The 14,502-nt window shown below is 53.3% G+C and overlaps 10 protein-coding genes across 10 annotated transcripts; 4 read left to right on the forward strand and 6 right to left on the reverse strand.

Moving 5' to 3' along the window:
- Nucleotides 1-337: 337 nt before the first annotated feature.
- Nucleotides 338-2,158, forward strand: ALE1 (lysophospholipid acyltransferase; the record flags this gene model as incomplete). The annotated part of the gene is made up of 1 exon (XM_002555657.1): nucleotides 338-2,158. The coding sequence occupies one exon, from the start codon at nucleotides 338-340 to the stop codon at nucleotides 2,156-2,158; it is 1,821 nt and encodes a 606-aa protein (XP_002555703.1).
- Nucleotides 2,159-2,210: 52 nt separating this feature from the next.
- Nucleotides 2,211-3,002, reverse strand: MED4 (Med4p; the record flags this gene model as incomplete). The annotated part of the gene is made up of 1 exon (XM_002555658.1): nucleotides 2,211-3,002. The coding sequence occupies one exon, from the start codon at nucleotides 3,000-3,002 to the stop codon at nucleotides 2,211-2,213; it is 792 nt and encodes a 263-aa protein (XP_002555704.1).
- A 227-nt stretch (nucleotides 3,003-3,229) lies between these two features.
- Nucleotides 3,230-4,198, reverse strand: CMG1 (Cmg1p; the record flags this gene model as incomplete). Its single annotated transcript, XM_002555659.1, has 1 exon — nucleotides 3,230-4,198. The coding sequence occupies one exon, from the start codon at nucleotides 4,196-4,198 to the stop codon at nucleotides 3,230-3,232; it is 969 nt and encodes a 322-aa protein (XP_002555705.1).
- A 156-nt stretch (nucleotides 4,199-4,354) lies between these two features.
- Nucleotides 4,355-5,449, reverse strand: DCS1 (5'-(N(7)-methyl 5'-triphosphoguanosine)-(mRNA) diphosphatase; the record flags this gene model as incomplete). The annotated part of the gene is made up of 1 exon (XM_002555660.1): nucleotides 4,355-5,449. One exon carries the CDS (start codon nucleotides 5,447-5,449, stop codon nucleotides 4,355-4,357), a length of 1,095 nt encoding a protein of 364 aa, XP_002555706.1.
- A 240-nt stretch (nucleotides 5,450-5,689) lies between these two features.
- On the reverse strand, nucleotides 5,690-6,439 carry SEC22 (SNAP receptor SEC22; the record flags this gene model as incomplete). Its single annotated transcript, XM_002555661.1, has 2 exons — nucleotides 5,690-6,300; nucleotides 6,406-6,439. The coding sequence occupies 2 exons, from the start codon at nucleotides 6,437-6,439 to the stop codon at nucleotides 5,690-5,692; spliced, it is 645 nt and encodes a 214-aa protein (XP_002555707.1).
- A 445-nt stretch (nucleotides 6,440-6,884) lies between these two features.
- KLTH0G15532g (CREG family protein) lies at nucleotides 6,885-8,135 on the forward strand (the record flags this gene model as incomplete). The annotated part of the gene is made up of 1 exon (XM_002555662.1): nucleotides 6,885-8,135. The coding sequence occupies one exon, from the start codon at nucleotides 6,885-6,887 to the stop codon at nucleotides 8,133-8,135; it is 1,251 nt and encodes a 416-aa protein (XP_002555708.1).
- A 333-nt stretch (nucleotides 8,136-8,468) lies between these two features.
- On the forward strand, nucleotides 8,469-9,485 carry SPP381 (U4/U6-U5 snRNP complex subunit SPP381; the record flags this gene model as incomplete). The annotated part of the gene is made up of 1 exon (XM_002555663.1): nucleotides 8,469-9,485. One exon carries the CDS (start codon nucleotides 8,469-8,471, stop codon nucleotides 9,483-9,485), a length of 1,017 nt encoding a protein of 338 aa, XP_002555709.1.
- Nucleotides 9,486-9,603: 118 nt separating this feature from the next.
- RIB7 (2,5-diamino-6-(ribosylamino)-4(3H)-pyrimidinone 5'-phosphate reductase) lies at nucleotides 9,604-10,356 on the forward strand (the record flags this gene model as incomplete). The annotated part of the gene is made up of 1 exon (XM_002555664.1): nucleotides 9,604-10,356. The coding sequence occupies one exon, from the start codon at nucleotides 9,604-9,606 to the stop codon at nucleotides 10,354-10,356; it is 753 nt and encodes a 250-aa protein (XP_002555710.1).
- A 384-nt stretch (nucleotides 10,357-10,740) lies between these two features.
- Nucleotides 10,741-11,388, reverse strand: RPB5 (DNA-directed RNA polymerase core subunit RPB5; the record flags this gene model as incomplete). Its single annotated transcript, XM_002555665.1, has 1 exon — nucleotides 10,741-11,388. The coding sequence occupies one exon, from the start codon at nucleotides 11,386-11,388 to the stop codon at nucleotides 10,741-10,743; it is 648 nt and encodes a 215-aa protein (XP_002555711.1).
- A 238-nt stretch (nucleotides 11,389-11,626) lies between these two features.
- DUF1 (Duf1p) lies at nucleotides 11,627-14,434 on the reverse strand (the record flags this gene model as incomplete). Its single annotated transcript, XM_002555666.1, has 1 exon — nucleotides 11,627-14,434. The coding sequence occupies one exon, from the start codon at nucleotides 14,432-14,434 to the stop codon at nucleotides 11,627-11,629; it is 2,808 nt and encodes a 935-aa protein (XP_002555712.1).
- Between the last annotated feature and the right edge of the window lie 68 nt (nucleotides 14,435-14,502).

Here is a 14,502-nt window from a genome sequence, read left to right on the forward strand (position 1 = left end):
AGCGTCCAGTCAAGGATCCGTATTTCATTCTCCTGCCTCAGCAGACAGCTACAGCGGTCAAAATTTTTTGTTGAGAAACCCTCCACTGCACACTAGAGCTGAACAGATAGTGCTGGTGGCTTGAAGGCGATTGCTCAGCTCCATGCAGGCCTTTCTGTAATGAAATATTCATTCCACGTGATCTTGACTTCAACGTTTAAGCACACTTGACGAACATCACCGTAGAGTAAAACCAGCTTGACCCTTCCAAATCAAACCTTCCCAAAGTTGTTCTGGTAGACAGATTCCCTCCCAACTAAAAGCTCAATTGACTGTGTTTCCTCAGCTGTGTGTCTAGATGGGCCATCCAATAGAAGCCAAGATCTTGGCGCTCTCACAGCGCACAGGGCTGGACGAAGTGACCCTAAAGCTTGCGATATGCCTTTTTACTTCCTTTCCCTTCAACGCGCTACTGAAACGGCTGCCAGACCATAGAGTGAACCTGAAATGTTGGTACATCATTTCAGTCGCTGCGTTCTACCTTTTCGGCGTACTCAACATCTTCACGGGCTTCCGCACGCTTTTCGTCAGCACCATGTTTACCTACGTGATCACCAGGTTTTACCGCTCAAGGTTCATGCCCTACGTGAACTTTGTCGGGGTGATGGTGCATTTGGCGGTCAACCACCTTGGCGCTCAGTTTTTCGGTACGGCTGACCCCTCCAAGGTCGATATCACGGGCGCTCAAATGGTCTTGGTGATGAAGCTCTCATCTTTCGCGTGGTCGTATCACGATGGCACAAACGCGGACCACGCCCACCTCACTGACCACCAGAAGTCACGCGCAATTTCACACCATCCAAGTCTGCTTAGCTTCCTGGCGTATGCATTTTTCTATCCCTCGCTATTCACCGGTCCAAGCTTTGACTTTGCGGACTTTGAGTCGTGGCTGAACTGCGAAGTATTCCGCGACTTACCGGACGCACGCAAGCCTAGACGTAGGTGGACAACTAGAGACCGCAACCTGCGCAGACAGATCCCCAAGTGCGGAGGGCTCGTTTTGTGGCGGATTGCCCAAGGCATTTTTTGGATCACGCTGTCTTCAGTCCTTCCTAACTACATCTCGAAGGAATACATGTTTACACCGGAGTACGCTAACAAGTCCTTTTTCTACAAAATCCATTACCTTTACATTCTCGGTTTTACGTTCCGTCTCAAGTACTATGCTGCGTGGACCATGTCCGAGGCTTCCTGTATCCTTTGTGGTCTAGGCTATAATGGATACGACCCTAAGACCAAGAAAATAAGATGGGACAGGGTTCGGAACATCGACATTTGGAAGTTTGAGACCGCATCCAACACACACGAGGGCCTAGAGGCTTGGAACATGAACACGAACAAATGGTTAAAGTACTATGTTTACTTGAGGGTAACAAAGCCAGGTGCTAAACCAGGCTTCCGCAGCACGTTGTTCACTTTCCTAACGTCTGCTTTCTGGCACGGAACAAGGCCCGGATATTACTTGAGTTTTGCAACTGGCGCTTTATACCAGACATGCGGCAAAATTTACAGACGTAACCTTCGTCCGCTATTTCTCGCTGCTGATGGCTCGGCGCTCCCAACTAAGATAATCTATGATGTGATCTGCTTTTACTTGATGAAGCTTGCGTTCGGATATCTCGTGCAGCCATTTGTTATTTTGGAACTGCCAGGCTCTCTAGCGTGCTGGCGGTCTGTCTACTTCTACATTCATCTTGGGATCGCAGCCACATTCTTCATTTTTAAGGGTCCTTTTGCAAAGCCTGTTCTCAAGTTCATTAAATCCCACCACCCAGCTGTGGTTGCGGAGGAGAAGCAAAAGCAGCAGCTCGAGGAGGCCGGCCCACTTGGAGACATCGTAAAGGCTAAGAACCTCTATGAGCAGGAGGAGAGCTCGAGCAACATGCACCTGGGCATTCCAGACGCAGACTTTGATCGCTTCAATCTCGACGAAGCGAAGAAGGAGTTCAAGGAGTTTCTGGAGTCCTACGAGAAATGGAGATCAGAGAAAGGCCTAGAAATAGAAGAGCAAAACTTGCAAAAAGCTTTCGAGAACTTTAAAGAGGAGATGGGGCCAGGTAAAACCAGAAGAACTAGCTTCAGCAGTTATTCACCCAAGCCCATCCAGAAGAAAGACTGAAACCGCAGCTTTAACCACGCTAGCTCGCATTAGCATATAACTTTTATTTAGATTAGAATTCTTCCGAATTGAACAGGTCCAAGTCCAAGTCAATATCATCATCCGCCTTCTCACTCTCGTGATCCTTAGCACCGCTCCCGTCGAACCCGAACGAAGGCCTTCTAGCGACTGGTTCCTCCTTTGTATCCGGGGAACGGATGTCGGTTTGCGCTTCTTCATTCTCAGAGCTTTTCTCAGAGGTTTTCTGCTCAGAGGAAGCTTGCTGCTCTTGCGCATTTGCACCTTCAGACGCTCGCAGAGAGGCTATAGCCAGCATGCCTCTCCTCATCGCGTCCTCTGCTGGCCAGACAAAGTTGTTGGGGCCCACGGTGCCTTTATCGAACGTAGGCGGTACGTGAGTGAATTTAGCCAGCTTCATTGCATAATCTAGAAGGACATCTGTGAAGACCTTTTCTCGCTGTTTGAGCATTGTCTCACGCTCAAACTCAACCTGCTCGAGCATTGGGAGCGCATTGAGGTCACTTCCGCATTCTGTGAGCGTTTCTAAGATGCGAATTGTTTTTTCATCCGTATCCCGGTGTTCCTCGTCTAGCGTCTTGGCTCTGGTATCGATCTCGTCGTATTTCGGAAGACACTCCAGGGACTTGTAAAGCTGTTTGTCGGCCTCTATGAGTGCGCGTGCGAGCTCGAGGTCCGGGTTGAACCTATCTACAGATGCCACAAGTTTCCCTAGCGTATCTTCGAATTCGCAAATATCATTGTATACCTGAAGCTTTGAAAGAGGATTTTCGACGCTATCAGAACGGTCAGGTCCCGGGTTTCTGTGGCCTGTAGATGTGCTCATCTGGCAGACAATGCGGTTGCCGGTGGGTCTGAAGAAGCCTTTCTCTCCACAGCTCGGTACTTTTCCTTGATCGTGTTATAACCAACAACTGAATCATAGTTATAACGCCAACGAATTACCAGTCATCAACGACGGGTCATCGCTCAACCATCGAACTAGAAACTGTAGTGCCGGCAAGGGCTCCTGCGAGAGGCCATCTGAGTATTTTCGGGTACTCATAAGCACTGCTATTGATGGTCTTCTTCTGTTGACCCCGGACAGTGCTCAAAGAGATCTTTTTCACTTTCGAACTGGACCCCACAGTAGAAGCAATAGTTCAGCTCGACCCTGAGGTGGATATTGATCCCAGTGATCTGTTGGTCGAGTGGCAGCTCTTGGAAGATTGCAAGTTCGTCATCTTCTGAGGAACCGGTTGTCTTGGCGATGGTGGGGCCTGGCGAAGCGCTGGCGCTCGCTGAAGGAGTGGCTTCTGGGGAGGACGAGTCGGAACTATTCGCTTCGACTTCTTCTTCAAGTTTCTTGCTTACGCTGGTACTCAGCTCGTGAAGGTGCGGCGCTTCTTCGCTGGTTTTGGGTTTTAGTTTCCGCTTCAATTCAACGACGTATTCTCGCCACAGACAGTTGTAGTCTCGCGGGTCGCTATCAACCGTGAAGCGCTCAATGTCGCCACTGAGCTCGAAAGCAGTTTTTTGCATCCTGTGGAGCACTCTAGCTTTCCTAGCCCTGCCGCCATTGTCTTGGACCCGTTTACGGTAGCTCGTCACGTCTTCCAGCGAAGGCTCGTCGAGCGAGATGAGAGAGCTGGTCCGTTTGATACCTTGGCGCTTGGTGTTCCGGGCCACAGCTATTGGCTCTGTGATGGCCGTTCCACTGCCTTTTCCTAGGGCCCCTCCCATCTTGAAGCCCATCTTGTTCATCATGGCAAACCCCTTCGGCATAAGCGCTGCAGCTTTTTGGTGTGCATGGTCCTTCTTGGGACCAGGGAAGTCACTTGAAGGTGCTTTGGGTCCCTCTGGCCCAGGGAACTCGTGTTCAGGGACCTCATCTGGTAAGGCCATTGTTAGGTAGTCGGGCTCCTCGCTGCTCTCGGCATCGCTCTGGCGTTCCTGGCGCTCTGCGCTGGACAAAGGCCTTGCACGTTTGGGAGGGAGAGGAGGCTTCTCGTCATTGTCGGACTCGGCGAGCTCTCGCTTCATTGTACAGCTAGGAATACAATAGTATACACGCTTCTTGGAGCTAAGAGTTCGGACCCAGCTAAAAACATATACATAAAAAAAACGCAGGCCGCGGCGTTTAGGTTCTAATCCAAGCTTTGATGTATTTCAACTTACTTACCTATTTGATCGCAGTGTCTACCTGAGGCCAGGCAAGTTCTCGACGCTAAAGTCGTTGACGGCCTTGGGCAATTTAGGGATGCCGTCCTTTTCGAGCTGGTCCAGGACTGCGGCCTCCATACCCCTCTTCCAGAGGTCGTGGTTCTCGCCCAACACGTACGTGATGGTCCTGCCCATGAAGCCCTCACTTCCCAAGAAGTTGAGCTGCTCGATGATGTCCTCCAGCAGAATGGCCTTGCCCGCGGAAATGCCGTCTCCCAGGCCGCTGTGCTTCACGTTCACGATGTGGATGTGGAAGTGGTAGTACGAGGGCTGGTAGTGGACGAAGATGCGCAGCTCGTCCGGGCGGATGGCGTAGTTGTAGCAGCCGGGGATCACGGTGCGGATCTTGTTGAGCACCTTGACGAGCCACGGCTTGTGCTCGGGCCGCAGGTCGCGCAGCGAGCGGATGTCGGAGCGGAACGCGATGGCGACCAGGTACAGCGAGTCCAGGTTGACGCCGTCCCACTTCATGTCGGGCAGCACCAAAAAGCCCTCGGGCACCTCCTGCTCCGCGAAGTCCTTGTACACCACGCGCTCGGACTCCGCACCGTTGTACAGGATGTTGTGCACCCACTTGAGCCGGTTCTCGCTGCACATCTCCTGCACGTAGGGCTCCACGACCGCGCGGTAGATCGCGGGCGTCTCGCGGATGACGTGGAAGCTCTGCGCCTCGAACTTGCGGATGTGCACGGGCGTCGCGGGCCAGATCAGGTTGATCTTGGCCGTCGGGTTGGCCGCCAGGTCCTGCTTCAGCACCGACGTGCCCCAGTAGTAGATGTCATTGGACGCGATCTCCCGCATCTCCTCGATCGACTTGAGGCACGAGAACTCGGCCTCGCAGTTGTGCAGCACGGGCGTATTCCTGCCCTCCTCCTTCTTGAACACGTTGGTCTCGTAGCTGAAGTGCATTTTCTCCATCGTCACGATTGCATCCTTGCCGTCGATTCTGCCCAGCAGCGATATCACTTTGGTCTGCGGGTTGGAGTCCAACACTCGCCGGAACTTGAATCTGCTCAGCAATTGCTGCAGCCGCAAGGGCTGCTCGCTTCCGAAGGCAGTGGGCGCGCTCATGATGACTGATTTACCGGGAAAGGGCTTTTTTTCAGTCTTGGTAACTATTTATAAGAATGCGAGAAGCTCTCTTCGTTTGTCCAATACCTTATTTTTAAGGGTTTGGGAGAAGAGCGAGCTCAGGCAGGTATTTTTTGCTGGCGGGGGGAGCGAGATTCTCCGTGCACGGTGACCGCACATTGCTCTCGTGCGGCGCGATGCAGTCATGTGACCATATTTGCACGTGACTTACACGTGATCTCAGCGCAGGAACACCCACCACACCAGGAACACGGCCAGCAGCGCGACGATCGCGATGGGCGCGTACTGGCTCAGCAGCAGCTCCAGGTTGATCTGGCGCGCGGAGCGGCGGTACTTCTTGGAGTCCTGTCTCAGCGAGGCGCTCAGGTCGCTCATCTTGTCGAGCGAGTCGCCGCGGTACAGCAGGTCCTCGATGTTCTTGGTCATGATCTGCTTGACGCCCGCGAGGTCCTGGTTGAGCTGGTCCAGGTTGTTCTGCACGCGCTTGTCGCTGTAGAGCTTCTTGGTCTTCTGCAGGAAGTTGTCGAATGTGACGAACGCGTAGGGCCGCACGGACGGCTTGGCGTACTCGTGGCCGTAGGAGTGCTCGAACTCCTGCGCGACCTCGCGCAGGTACGAGAACGCGAGGTTGCGCGGATACCCGCGCTCGGCGATGACGAAGTACGCGACGCCGCTGGCGCGCGTGTAGTGGATGTCGAAGTCGCCGCTCTCCAGGGTGGCCTCGTCCGCGGAGCTGGGCGTGAGCCGCGACACGAGCACCTTGACCTTCTTGCGCTGCTCGGAGAGCCGCGCGTCTGTGTCGTCGTCGACCGAGGAGCAGAGGGGGAGGCCTGCGGGAGGGAGAGGAGTTAGTAGTGGCGGGAGGGAGAGGGGAGGAGGCGCGGGCGCAGGCGCGCGCTGGCGCACGCTGGCGCACGCATGTGTGCGTCACATACCGTCTTCGCGGAATATCAGCGTCGACTTGATCATTGGGCGCGCTGTCAGTGGTTCTGTGTGCGACGTGGGGGGGCGCTGGAGAAGAGCGCGCGCGCGGACGGACGCTGATTTGCACGGTGGCGATCACGTGTCTCGCGTCACGTGCGGGTGCACTCGTCAGCTGACCGCGGTGCTTATGTACGAGCAGCACGTGATACTATTCCGGTCATGTGATTCATCCCTCCCCACGATTGTCACGTGGTATTGTATCCCGCGCACGTGACCCAGAGCCCAACGGGGCTTGGCGCTGCCACGTGACCCTCGCTCTCCCGCCCCGAAGGGTGCAGTTGGGCATCGCTGTCCGCGAGGCTTGGCAAAAGAGAACGCCCACTATTTAAGCGTTTGGGCAGCGCGCTCGGAACCGGCGACACCCTGCGGTCCCGCGGCCAGCACCAGTGACTAATACCACGCACACGCTACAGCACCTACATCATCTGCGATGAAGCTTTTCGCACTCGCAACAGCGCTCGCCGCAGGCCTCCAAGTGGCCGGCGCGGAGAGAGAGCACAAGACGCTCGACGCGCACTCCGCGGCGCGCTTCGCGCGCCGCCTCGCGCTCAAGGAGCGTGACGCGCACGCGAACACAATCGACCGCGAGACCGGCGACCCGGTCTCGTCCGTGGAGTACGTGGTCGGCAGCGACGCGTGTCACGGCGTCACGACGTCGCAGCCGGGCAACATCCTGCTTCTATTCGTCAACGCAAGCTCGACGTACCAGAACTGGCGCGACAACTCGCGGTTCTCGCTGACGCTCGAGAAGCACCACGGGCGGCGGCCCGTGCCGCCGCTGGCGGCGCCGCGCGCCAACTTCTTCGGCGAGCTCAAGCCCGTGGAGCGGTCCGACGCGCTGGACCAGTGCTTCCTCAGAAAGCACCCTGACGCGGAACACTGGCTGCCCGGCAGCAAGCACCACGACGTGGACGATGGGCAGTGGTACGAGCTCGACGTGAGCCGCGTGAACTTTGTGGGCGGGTTCGGCAAGCACGGGTTCGCGGGCGAGATCAGCGGCGACGAGTACCACAACGCGGTGGGCAACGACACGGAGTGGGCGAGCCGCGGCCACGGCGGCGACGACGGCGACGAAGAAAGCTCCGAGTCGCTCTTCAGCATCGCGCACCTGCGCGAGCGCATCCGCGGCCTGCTGCGCGCGGACGACGGCCACAAGGGCGAGCGCCGCGCCAAGGGCCACCACGCGAAGGGCGGTCACGCCAAGGGCTACCACGCTGAGGGCCGCGCCAAGAACCACCGTGCTAAGGGCCACGCCAAGGACCATGCCGAGTACCACGCCAAGGACTACGCCGAGGACCGCGCCGAGGACCGCGCCGAGGACCACGCTGAGGACCACGCTGAGGACCACGCTGAGGACCGTCATGTCAAGAACCACCCTAAAGCGCAGCCAGAGGAGCAGCGCGGTGTCGCGCGCCTGAGCCCCGACGGCGTCAGGCAGATCGGCGTCGCACTCCGCGGATTCCACGGCGAGTACTACATCCAGTACGACCCCGAGTTGAACGGCAGGCAAGTCGGCGAGCAGGACGCCCGTGATGAGCAGGACGCTCGTGACGAGCAGGACATCCCCCACGAACAGGACGCCTCCAGCAAGCGCCGCGAGCACAAGGCCAAGGCCAAGGGCAAGGGCCACTGCAAGGGCGCCAAGAAAATGCACGCCAAGCAGCGCATGCACAACAACTGAGCGTTTCCCCCGCGCTTCGCGCGCCTCTTCTATGGCTCTGTCTAACCTCTTATGACCTTTGATCCCCCTCCCGGCCGTCGCGGCTTCTCAAGGCCCTGACGGATACATACGCTAGATACTACCTACCAAACACATACACTCAGCCCGGGATTTGCCAGAGCCTCCACGGCCTGCCCAGCGCATTCGCTGCGTGCACCCGTGCTCATCGGCCCTGCTCGCGTCACGCGAGACGTAAGTACGTTTCTACATCTTGTAGCACTGCGATGGCGCCCAGCACATAGGCTCCGCCGCCAACATAGGATTCCCACCCGCGCACCGTATCTCCCTACCACCATGGCCATAAGGCATTTCAGGCGAAAGCCTCCTTCTGAAGAAATCTCTGACGAATCTTCAGACTCGTCAAGCGATGAGCAGAGCACCAGCGCGCAGGTGCCGCTTGATGCCGCTGCCTCCAGAGATGCAGCCCAAGACACCGAGCCCACGACGCACCTACTGGCAGCAACACCGCGACCTGCCGCTAGCCCTCAGAAGCCTGCGCTTTCCGAGACAGCGGTCGAAACAACGATCAAGACAGCGGGCTCGCGAGACGCGCTTCCTCCAAGCGTCGCTGGCCGTAGCGCTGCCGACCCTTCCAACCACAGCGCATCCGCCTCCTCTGAAGAAAGTGCCAGTGCCAGCGATAGCGACGGTTCTGAAGACTCCTCCAGCGACTCGGACAGTCAGGATTACGCCCTTCCCAAGCCTGTCTTTGTAAAGAACCTCCGGAAGCGCACAGACCCCGCTACGACTGCGCAGAACGAGAGCTACAGACGCGAGGCTGCTGCCACACGCATCCAGCAGGAGAAATCCAGACTTGCTCGCGACCAGCAGCTTCCCAGGGCATCGGCATTGCACGGCACCGACCGGGAACTCACACAAGCGATTCTCGAACTCGACGACGACGACACCAAGGACCCTTCGCAGGAACACGAAGCATGGCAGCGAAGGCAAGAAGCGAGGGCGCTCAGGACCCGCCAGGCCCTCGAGCAGAAACAAAAAGAGCTGGAGGAGCGCGAAGCAGCGAGACTCGCAAGCTCTCTCAACGACAACGACGGCTTCGCTACGAGCACCGTCACTAATTCTACAAAAACAAGCACATTAGACTCCCGAAGCGTCAGGAGCGCCTCTGCGAACGACGCTTCGGGCCTCGCGCACCCCCATCAAAGAAAGCGCACTTCAAAGGCTGAGATGTCGTCCTCTAAAGCACACAAGAAATACAGACCACAGTCCTTGAAGGGCTCGGACATTACGCTACCATCGTTAGATCCTAGCCAGCAAAGCCGCGAGGACAACGAGTACTCTGTCATCTAAGGTAGTCCGGAGGCAGTTTCAGACGTCTATGACGACCTGAGCGTTTCTCATCTCGAAACAAGTGACCGATGGCTCTACTCGCCGAGCACAGCGGCGAACCGTGATCTCGACACAAGAAATGTCGCTTGTTCCGCTCAAAGACGATCTGCCTTCATTCCTGTATCAATACCTGCCCGCTGCTGCTGCTGGCAATGCGTCGCAGAAACCATTTGTGACCCTAACGTACGCACAGTCTCTGGACTCACGCATCTCCAAGGGTAAGGGCCTGCGAACAACCATCTCGCATCCGGAAACAAAAACCATGACACATTATCTCAGGTACAAGCACGACGCCATCATGATTGGCTGTGGAACAGCGCTGGCGGACGACCCAGGTCTCAACTGCAAATGGGCCCCGGCGGGCAAAACTTCAAGCACATCCTCCTCGCCTCGGCCTGTCATTATCGATCCACAGGGAAAATGGGACTTTGAAGGTTCGAAAATGCAGCAGTTATTCAGAGAAGATGCTGGGAAGCCTCCGGTGATCGTGGTACGGGACCTGGGCTCCATCCTCAAAAGACATCCTGACGCTACATACGTGTCTGCTCCGTCAAGCCCAGCTGGCCGATTCGACTGGCTTACATTAATGCTGCTCTTAAAGAGCGAGTTCGGTTTCGAATCCATCATGGTCGAGGGCGGAGCGCTTGTCATAAACCAGCTTCTGTCAAGGCCCGACGTTGTTGATAGCCTGATTGTCACTGTAGGAGCAAAATACCTGGGCTCAGAAGGTGTTGAGGTTAGCCCGCCAGTCGGAGAGGTTAATCTGCGCAACGTACAGTGGTGGAGGGGAACTGTAGACACTGTAATGGGCGCGAAATTGGATTCCCGTTAGTCCTTCCCTTAGCACTAGCACAATCGTGGTTTTTGGTCCTTCGAAAGCTCAGTGTGGGAAACGTAATGCTTTTTATGCATAATCGTGGCAGCAGCCCACGGAGAAGTTCAGAGCCCGATATCACCCTCGAAAATAATTAGTATGGCGAAATACGGGCTTCGACTGCTACATCGGCGTTCCCACGCCGCTAGTGAAGACTACAGAAGCGCTCTGTTACTTCACAAGGCTATTCGCTGCGAGCCAGCGTGGCTGCAAATAGGCACACCTGGAAGCTTTAAAAGAATGGAACAAAGTTCTTTATGCTTTTATTGGCACTATCGTAAAGTATGTAGTTGCGACTAACTCAACACCAATAGTCCATTATGGTTTCCTATTTTCACTATTTTACAAACACACTCTGTAACTTGCGTAACGTCCGGAGGTCTCACTCTTCCTAATGATTTTAACCACATCGCCTCTTTTTAGGCCGAGATATAATGCAACTGGGTCCATCCTCTGTATTCTAGGTAGCTGAGACTCTTTGAGTCTGTACCTTCTGAGTAGCTCCTTCTTCTCCTCATCACTCAGCTTGATGTGCTTGGGGACAAGCTCGTGGTGGGTAATGTTCACAACTAGAGACGCCTCGTGGAATGTCTCAATTGTAGCTGGCGCAACCGATGGAAGCAGCTTCATGGCGCTGGGTGTCACACCATTTTGGTAAACAAAAATACCTGTCTGGAAGTTCTTTTCGCTGATGTGAATGACAAAGTTCTTCATCGTCTTGATGCCTACGGAGGCCTCATCGCAGAACTCAACCCACAGAGAGCCCATGTTTGGGAATTTTTCTAAGGCTTCTTCTACAGGATTGGACTGGAAGGACATCATCTTACGCTGTGGACGACCCATAGAGTCGCAATATTTGGCCTTGAAATCTTCGAGCGACAAATCAACTTCTTCTTGCGTGATGAAATAGCCACGATCTCTCACCATTTCTTTTACAGTTTTGAAAGCTCTCCATAGCCTGGAAACATTTCTTTCGTTCTCTTGGTCCATCTTTCCCGTAGAATATAGCCTTCAGCCTACTGTACACTCTTGTCAATTTGTTGTAGCTCGATCAACTTTTCGAGATGACCTGAACTAAAATTTTTTATCACAGGCTTCCGCCGTCAATCGTTATAATATGAGAATAACGAGCTTGACGCTTCAAGCTCACGCGCTAACTGAATGTAATAAGCTTTACGTGGTGCCTGAAAGCGCGCCTGCTTCTGGTATTCTGTATTATATCCACAGGTTATTTAGTCTCTTTGGTAGGTATCGCTTTTCTGCGGTACTCTAAAACGATATCCCCCTGAGACTTCCAATACAATGTTTTGACGCTACTCAGCGCGAGCTCATTGTCCAGTACTTGACCTTTACAGATTATCTCCAACCAGTCTTGTACTGGGGTTTTGGCCTTCATCTCGGGAGTTTTGGTTTCAAAACGGTCAACAATGTACAGAAGCACCTTCTTAACCTTTATCATACTAGGGGCGTGCAACTTGGTGTACGCTTCGGGTACAGATGGCAGTTGTCTGGACCCGTGTTCATTGTGTTTATTTCGGTGGAACGACAAGTGATGATGATGCGATTGCTGGCCTTGATCTGCTGCCGTTGAAACACCATCAGGATGTGCTAGCGAATCTGGATCCTGCCACGGCCTGAGAATGAATGTAAGTTTAGGATAGTCTCGATTGGTTTTTTCGTCTTTGAACAGAGCCTTGGCCATCCAGTAGGGGAGGTTGCGCTCCAAACCTTGAAATATTTGTATTCTATCTTCATTCTCCATATCAGCTTCTGGGGTGTGCTGCGGCGCTGGGAGGTAAGTAGAAAAGCTCACAGTATCCCCGCAAGATCCCTCCTTCCAGCAGTTCACTAGAAGAAGAACGCCTGTCGCGATTTCAATGACAGGTGAATTGTTGTCTCTTATGATTTTAGAAACAGGTGTCTTTCTTCCTAGTAGCTTGAAACTGGACGCATTTAGCTCATAGTCCTTAACGTATTCCTTTCGCAGTTCAGCTAAAAAGTCCGATAAATGTTCAGGCTTTTTCTCCGGAGTTTCGGGCATGGTATTATCATCGACAGCTTTTTCGCTATCAAGGATTGGCTGGCTTTCTGCTTGGTGGTTGCTAACAAGACTCCATTTCATCCCTTCGGATTCTTCTACAGGAGTGTGAGGCAAGCTGGCAGTTCTCAGCGGCTTAGGCTTGGGATCAGGCTCCTCTGCATCACTATTACTAGATCCCTGAGTATTGTTATTATAAGAAAACATTTTGAGCTTCTGTGTAAGCAGTGAGCCAGAGCTGACAGACCTCTTACTGAGCAGTCCCGTTCGTGACGCATCAACTTTGGCAAATTTGGAAGCATCCCCTTCCAGTGGTGCAGTCGCTGGCGGAGGTAAGATGAATTGGTCCTCGCTTGATAATACGTCTTCTTCCGCTAGCACAGGGGTTCCTGGGATTGAATTCGGGGTTCCGAACTGCTTTTCACTGGATCCAAACTTTGTGAACAGAGATAGCCTCCTTTTTTCCTTGATTGAGTGTTTTGTAGATTCCGCTTGCGTGGTATCAGTTGGACGCAATGCGGGCGACCCCGCATTTGAACTCTTCTTCGACACCAAGTCTTTTCTGAAAGCCTTGTCCTTTGCTATGACATAAGTGATAAAATCATTTAGGAGTGAATTCACTGCAATACGGCCTAGGTTGTATCGGTTTTCAGCCTCAAGTTCAATGTTATTGACGATCTTGTATTGTTCTAAAGCACTTCCGTAAATCTCTGTATCGAGAAATTTGGGTGATAGAGTCACAAATAGCTTCCCTGTCTTTATAGATACCGAACACCAGTGCGGTAGGACCTCCTTAGGATTCGATTTGACCACAATTTCATCAAAGGAACCCTCAGAAGCATCGAAAGTGTTAAGCAGCTTGCATGATAAAATATCCCACCGTTGAACCACGTCGTTAGTATTCTGGGTTATAACATGGCGCCTGTTTGTAAGTAGCGAGCATCTTAGGAGAGCAAAGCCTCCCTCCATCGTTTCAGTCTCTCTAGTGTCTAGGCTAACGGAGCTCAAGTTTGAGTCACCGGAATGTGAATACCATAGCTTTCCGCCGTCAACCAGTTGCATTGCTAAGATACCACCGCAACTTACTTCTGGTGGTAAAACAACAGACTCTAAACTTGGATTATCCCATGAGTTGTCTTTAATGCTAACGTGAGTTATCGCTCCCCTGGAGTCACCCACAAAGAAATTGCCTAAACTTGCGCCTTCGACACACCAGACAGGTGATGCCCACTTCCAAGTGTGTATTAGAGCACTTTCAACATTGTTCGTAGCGAGCCTTTGAACATCCCATAGCTTCAGTATACCATCAGAGCTTGTGCTGAGCATTTTGCGACCTTCGTCCATTAAATGAAGTAGCTTTATGTTAGTATCGTGAGCGGCCTGAACAAATGCTACAAGTTCACCCGTATCGCTGGACATCAAAATGAAGTTACCGTTATTGTCGCCAGCTATCAAGTCAAATGGAATTCCCTCGAAATCTGCGGAAACTAATGCGTAAAGTGACCCACTGTCCAAAGGTTGTGCGTTATCGAATGAATGGAGAAGATTTGAAGTTCCGTTGTCTTTAAGTAACCAGACTTTAAGTTTCATATCGAGGCCACAAGTCGCAAACTTTATTCCACCGTCTGCCGTAGCTCCCAGGACTGCCACGCACTTCGCGTAGTCGTCGTGGTATCCGATAATCTTGGTGCTCCAAGTATCTTCATCGGCCCCTAAAGTCAGTAAGCATACAAAAAAGTCATGGCTTACCACAATGAACCTACCGTCGCCTATTTCAGCAATATCGCTCACCCAATCGCTATTGACTTGCATCCTCAGGCGCTGGCAGGTACCATCCTTAGTAGTATGCTTTATGACTGCCCCGTCTCGGCCGCATGTAAGAAAATAATCTGTGAACTTCTTCGGCTTAACTATCTTGGTAATTGGAAGGATGTGAGCTTCATGCGCGTTGCCACTCTGGGGTGGTATAAGCCCGTAGGCAACTGTGCACTTATTCATAAGAGAGGACGCGCCCTGCACCAATCAGACAGATTCAATTATATTACAGAGTATTAAGCCAGCCCACG

Source organism: Lachancea thermotolerans (assembly GCF_000142805.1).
Source record: "Lachancea thermotolerans CBS 6340 chromosome G complete sequence".
NCBI classification, from domain to species: domain Eukaryota; kingdom Fungi; phylum Ascomycota; class Saccharomycetes; order Saccharomycetales; family Saccharomycetaceae; genus Lachancea; species Lachancea thermotolerans.